The sequence below is a fragment of the Xenopus tropicalis genome, chromosome 8 (assembly GCF_000004195.4).
Source record: "Xenopus tropicalis strain Nigerian chromosome 8, UCB_Xtro_10.0, whole genome shotgun sequence".
NCBI lineage: Eukaryota > Metazoa > Chordata > Amphibia > Anura > Pipidae > Xenopus > Xenopus tropicalis.
This window is the reverse complement of record NC_030684.2, coordinates 4,168,118-4,174,297: the sequence shown is the minus strand read 5'-3', so window position 1 is coordinate 4,174,297 and position 6,180 is coordinate 4,168,118. Positions and strand designations below refer to the sequence as shown.

General features: G+C 48.8%; 1 protein-coding gene across 1 annotated transcript; it reads right to left on the bottom strand.

Moving 5' to 3' along the window:
• Positions 1-255: 255 nt before the first annotated feature.
• Positions 256-3,770, bottom strand: LOC100498257 (glutamine synthetase). Its single transcript, XM_031892112.1, has 6 exons — positions 2,875-3,770; positions 2,404-2,559; positions 1,772-1,915; positions 1,218-1,345; positions 930-1,129; positions 256-748 (listed from the first exon to the last, which is right to left on the bottom strand). The coding sequence occupies exons 1-6, from the start codon at positions 3,053-3,055 to the stop codon at positions 439-441; spliced, it is 1,119 nt and encodes a 372-aa protein (XP_031747972.1). The 5' UTR covers positions 3,056-3,770; the 3' UTR covers positions 256-438.
• Between the last annotated feature and the right edge of the window lie 2,410 nt (positions 3,771-6,180).

The following is a 6,180-nucleotide window of genomic DNA, read 5'->3' as shown; positions in this document are numbered from 1 at the left end:
CCTTGTGCCTTTATATGGGGGGCACAGAGCCCCTCAGTGACTGCTAATATCCTTATCATTTACAGTAGGGGGTACATTATCCCTTATAATACATGAGTGATACTCAGAGTTCCCTGTATAACTCAGCCTGCAGCCTTGTGCCTTTATATGGGGGGCACAGAACCCCTCAGTGACTGCTAATATCCTTATCATTTACAGTAGGGGGTACATTATACCTTATAATACACGAGTGATACTCAAAGCATACACTATAAACCTGGCATTATTAGCATTTTATTGATATATTTTTCCAGTTCCTGCCCTAAGGTGTGGGTCATGGGTTGGACTTTCTACCTCCTTGTGATGATGCCTCATCCATGCTTTAGAGTGGGCAGTGGGTAGAGGTTCAAGTGGTGGATCAGGTAGGACCCCAATGGAGGGGACAATCCAGATCCAAGCTCAGTTCTCTTCATAAACCGTGGTCTCCTTCAAAATGGTGGTCCTCACCACGGCCTCAATAACAGCGTAAGGGTCACAGTCGGCAGAAGGACGGCGGTCTTCTAAGTAGCCATATCCTTGCTGCCATACCTGGATTGGAATTCGGATACTGGCGGTGCGGTCATCAACGCCGGAGGAGAACTTGTTTATGTTGGAGGTCACAAGAACCCCGATCAGTCTTTGCGCGTTGCCCTCGCCTCCCGTGGGGTCGTACTTGCTGATATGGTGATCGTGCCTCTTGGCAAGCTTCTCAATGGCATCTTCAATGTGTCTAGGGGGGAATCAGATTAGATTGAGTGGGACGTTGAGGAGCAGAACATTGTGAAGCCTCATGAGAACAAAGTAGGGTATAGATCCCACCCAAAAATTGCTTTTCCCACTGATTGTCCCCTTCCCCACCCAAGGTGGTTCTTCCAGTTGGGGCAATGTGATGTGGTTTCAAGGTAACTCACTTGAGGCCTCCTTCTTTCCTCATGTCCTCTGTGCTGAAGTTGACATGGCACCCAGAATCGGCCCAGAATCCAGGCACAGGCTTTGGGTCCAGTGATGCCACCACGCCAAAATCTTCGCAGACGCGATGAAGGATGAACCTGGCCATGACTAAATGGTCTCCTGCGTCGGTGCCTTCACAAGGGCCAACCTGGAATTCCCACTGTAGGAGAAATAGAAAGTTCCATCAATCATACGCCGTTGTGTTTCCACAGGAAGTATTCCATGGAGAAAGGAAGGTTCTAGGTTACCTGTGAGGAAATGATTTCTGCATTGGTGCCCCAGATTTTAATGCCGGCATACAGGCACGCCTTGTAGTGAGCCTCCATAATCTCCCGTCCATGTACCTTATCAGCTCCAACTCCACAGTGATGGATGCCTAAAGCAAAAAAGGTTGTCATTCATCTCATTGTTCTCCTTAGAAGACTAGTCCAAAGTTCTACTAATGGACATGGTCCCCTTACACCCAAGGCCCTTAGGGAAGCCCATAATGGTCTTACGTGAAAGACAAATAAGAAGATCATATGGGTTGCAAGACCACTATGTGATTGGGCAGTAGGTCCAACACTGAAACTCAAGCAGTGACCTACAGGAAAGGAGGAGAGCCATGACATTGGAAGAGGTTTAGGTCAACTGGTTGGGTAACTAAAGATCCAACTAAAATGCTCCTTTGGCAACACGGCCACCAGGATTGTAGTAGGAAGTGGATGCTGTCGTCTTCCAAACTTGCCCAGTAGATATTGGTCCTCAACCATATCAAGTTTCTGTTATAACAGCACAGTGTTCTGGTTATTAAGGGTATTACCTTGTATCGGGCACCTGTCTTCTTGCCAGCCATATGGAAGCCCATTAGCACCAATCAGGAAGTATTCCTGCTCCATCCCAAACCACGGGTGATAGTCTCTTGCCATCTCCATTACTTTCTTACAAGATTGTCGAAGATTGTTATCTGAAAGTTCATGAAAAATCAACCGCCAACTTTGGACTTCCAATGGACCCCACTAAAGCAGCCACGCCCCTTGTGGTGATAGAAGATGCCTTAGCTACCGATGACTGCCTCAGAAAAGCAGTGGTGACCAAACAGGTAATGTGTATGGCACATAGGTGGGATCAGCAAAGACTACAGGTGGTCTTCTGCCCATGTATGGGACCCCCGATGGGAAAACTGGCCAATATCTTCGATCAGGGACCTCATCAACTCATTGGGTTCTATTCTTGTAGTTGTAAACCCTCAGGCCAAATGATCGAATTACTCCGACCTTCGGTGGTCATATGGGTGTAAAGATCAGCTCATTTGGCCAAATAAGTGGATCCTATGGTGTATGGCCACCTTTAGACTTCAGGGTGCAAGGTGGTGAACATTACTAAGGTAAGGTGTTATAGCACAGACCCTAGAAGACTTAAGACTTATGGAGACCCATAGTGAGTACTTCTTACCTGCAGGCTGCCCATTGGACTTCATGGCTTCACACAGAACCAACTTATTTGGATCCCAAAAAAATGGGTCTTTGAACATCTTCACCGGGATGAGATACATATCCCTTAAGGGGTCCTCGTGTTGTAAGTGGAAGGCAAGACCCCATTTTGGAATCTCTGAAATAAATAGAGGCGATAGGGAAATATTCCACCCAAGACCTTCATGGACACTATCCTCAACGGCTATACAAGCCTTGGCCTCAAGTCGGAGACACCCATATTAGACCTTATATTGGGGGTATAAATATTTATCTACAAGTTGCAGTCCAAAGAGGAGAAGGAGACACCCAAGAACCCACCACATTGTATTCCCTTTAGCTTCCCAACTGGTCATCCTCACAATCTGGACCAAATAAAATCAGATAAAGACTACTGAAAAAACAGTGTTGGGTCAACAAACTTCCATGTACGGCCATCTTAAATACATTGTACCTTCTATGGACTTTGGCTCGTAGTCCAGGGTCCTTGTTTTGCACTGTAGGTTTTCATGTGGGACGTTCTTCCAAACATAGGTGACCATTACCTTCCCCTCTTGGGGCAGCTTCATGTATTGGTCCTTCACCCTTCTGTTGAGTCTTGAACTTGAAAAGGACACGTGGCTTCCAAGCTCCATGAGAAGGTTCTGGAGTTCTAGAAGATCAGTAGAATGCAATGAGATGATTACAGAAGGTCATTAGTAAACCCCAAACCCCGAAGAAAAGTGTTGATGTCCTTCAATAAGCACAGTGGTCTTCTGGTCCTCTCAGATGCAGTTCATTATTCACTCTTGCTGATGCCTCATGAGATTCCAGTATCCAAAGACCAGAGACAAGAGTGCCAGATGCCCCAAGATGATGTCTTTCTCCTTCCACACTTTAGCCCTTATGTGCCCCTGTACTCAATTACTGACAGTTACTAGATCAAGAAAGGGCTGGTTCTTCCACTGGCTTAGGTCCCAGATGTAAAGCAATAAATCCTTCATTACTGTTAGCATTTTAGTGACTCCTTTAATATTAGCTTTTCAGTGTTTATATCCTTTTCCCAGGCCCCAAGGCGGTGGGGCCATCCCGGGGCACTGCTGCAGTAAGGCAAGTAAGATTTCTAAATTGAAATTTCGGCTCCTCTAGTGCAGAGAGGCATGGGGGGCAGCATCCCCTGGGACACCTCAGGGTGGCACTAGGGGCTGAAATGCCCCTGGGCCATAGGCTGTCTGTGGGTGCTGGGAGATTCAGATCAACCATAGCTGAAGGGCAGCAGGATGGGCAACACTGGTGTCTTTCCCTACTGTCTCCATCTTGTCCTACTTTCTCCATCTTGTCCTTCTGTCCCCATTTTATTCTACTGTCTCAATCTTGCCCTACTGCCCCCATCTTGTCCTACTGCCCCCATCTTGCCCTACTGCCCCCATCTTGCCCTACTGTCCCCATCTTGCCCTACTGTCTCCATCTTGCCCTACTGTCTCCATCTTGCCCTACTGTCTCCATCTTGTCCTACTGTCTCCATCTTGCCCTACTGTCTCCATCTTGCCCTACTGTCTCCATCTTGCCCTACTGTCTCCATCTTGCCCTACTGTCTCCATCTTGTCCTACTGTCTCCATCTTGCCCTACTGTCTCCATCTTGTCCTACTGTCTCCATCTTGCCCTACTGTCTCCATCTTGCCCTACTGTCTCCATCTTGCCCTACTGTCTCCATCTTGTCCTACTGTCTCCATCTTGCCCTACTGTCTCCATCTTGCCCTACTGTCCCCATCTTGCCCTACTGTCCCCATCTTGCCCTACTGTCCCCATCTTGCCCTACTGTCTCCATCTTGCCCTACTGTCTCCATCTTGCCCTACTGTCTCCATCTTGCCCTACCGTCTCCATCTTGTCCTACCGTCTCCATCTTGCCCTACCGTCTCCATCTTGCCCTACCGTCTCCATCTTGCCCTACCGTCTCCATCTTGCCCTACCGTCTCCATCTTGCCCTACCGCCTCCATCTTGCCCTACCGCCCCCATCTTGCCCTACCGTCTCCATCTTGCCCTACTGTCTCCATCTTGCCCTACTGTCTCCATCTTGCCCTACTGTCTCCATCTTGTCCTACTGTCTCCATCTTGCCCTACTGTCTCCATCTTGCCCTACTGTCTCCATCTTGTCCTACTGTCTCCATCTTGCCCTACTGTCTCCATCTTGCCCTACTGTCTCCATCTTGCCCTACTGTCTCCATCTTGTCCTACTGTCTCCATCTTGCCCTACTGTCTCCATCTTGCCCTACTGTCTCCATCTTGCCCTACTGTCTCCATCTTGTCCTACTGTCTCCATCTTGTCCTACTGTCTCCATCTTGCCCTACTGTCTCCATCTTGCCCTACTGTCTCCATCTTGTCCTACTGTCTCCATCTTGCCCTACTGTCTCCATCTTGCCCTACTGTCTCCATCTTGTCCTACTGTCTCCATCTTGCCCTACTGTCTCCATCTTGTCCTACTGTCTCCATCTTGCCCTACTGTCTCCATCTTGCCCTACTGTCTCCATCTTGCCCTACTGTCTCCATCTTGCCCTACTGTCTCCATCTTGCCCACTTTGGGATGGTTTTTAGCTGCAGCCCATTACGCTAGAGTACACCACATTACACCCCATACAAACTTAAGGTATAAAGTCAGGAGATTCACCAAAAATATGGGTGTTTTGAGGAAGGAGATTGGGTTTTATCCCTCTCACCCCCCCAGTACTTAGTGTAGACTCCCAGGGATAAGATAAGGATCAATTTAGTCAATTACAGCCACCATTGATAAAGCCCCCTTGGAGGGAGGGGCGAAAGACAAAATGGTGGCTCCGCCCCTTCAGTCAGCGCCAATAAGGATATGCAAAGCTCCCCAGCGGCACCTGATTAATTACTATTACTCCAAGCGCCGGGTGGAAAATTCACAATATCCGTGTGGGGGGGCCCAAATAATGTATTTGTAGTGGGGCCCAGGAAAGTCAAGTTACCCCCAGCCCCCCCTGGTAGATTCCTGAGATACCCCTGCCCCATCTCCTTTAAGCTAAGGAGAGGGAATCCTTTATATAGAGATTATTCAGGGTCAGAAGGAGCTGCCATATCAATTTAACCAGGGCCCCTAGAGTATATTTTTAAAGGGAAAGTAAACCCATATCTACTGCTGGTCCTGGCGACATGCTCTGTTGATACAATGTCGACGTAAGCTCTTACACAGTAACCGTAGGGCCCCCGTAACTTTGGGAATAAGACATTTTCCATAAAGATATATTGAAATTGCTTATCGGCCAGTGTCCTACTTGCCCCCCCCGTAGCTCCAGGGGCCCCCTTCAGTCTGCTCCCTCGTTACCCCCCATAATGCATTGCTTGCTTCAGAAATTCTTCTTCTCGCAGTTAATTTGCATTGTGGGAGTGGCATCCAGTGAGGCAGGCTTACAAAGGCACGGGGGTTTGTGGGTAACTATGGAAACGGGGACTCCTGTTGCCGGAATGGTGAATGGGCTTTTCCTACAGTTACCCTACTGCCCCGGCAGTGTCGGACTGGGGTGTCAGGGGCCCCCATGACACTTTCCACACCCCCCTTTGTGATTGGAGTAAGGGTCCCACTGGGTTTTTTTCTGCAGCGAGACCAGTTCCCCCGCCCTCGGGCCCTGGCCACGCCTCTCCGGTGTATTTCAAGTAGGAGGGGGCAGTAAGGTACAGCAGACCCCACAGTCTGGGCCCCCCACGATCACAAGGTCTGCTGTATATGTAGTTACACCACTGTCTATTGCCCCAGAGGATTCG

Bases quoted from the DNA above. Each gene is read 5' to 3' on its own strand.
- LOC100498257 (XM_031892112.1), bottom strand. From the start codon at position 3,055: ATGGAGCTTGGAAGCCACGTGTCCTTTTCAAGTTCAAGACTCAACAGA. The intron at 1,916-2,403 runs GTAAGAAGTACT...ATGAACTTTCAG, and splicing joins GTCCAATGGGCAGCCTGCAG to ATAACAATCTTCGACAATCT. The intron at 1,346-1,771 runs GTAATACCCTTA...TTTTTGCTTTAG, and splicing joins AGACAGGTGCCCGATACAAG to GCATCCATCACTGTGGAGTT.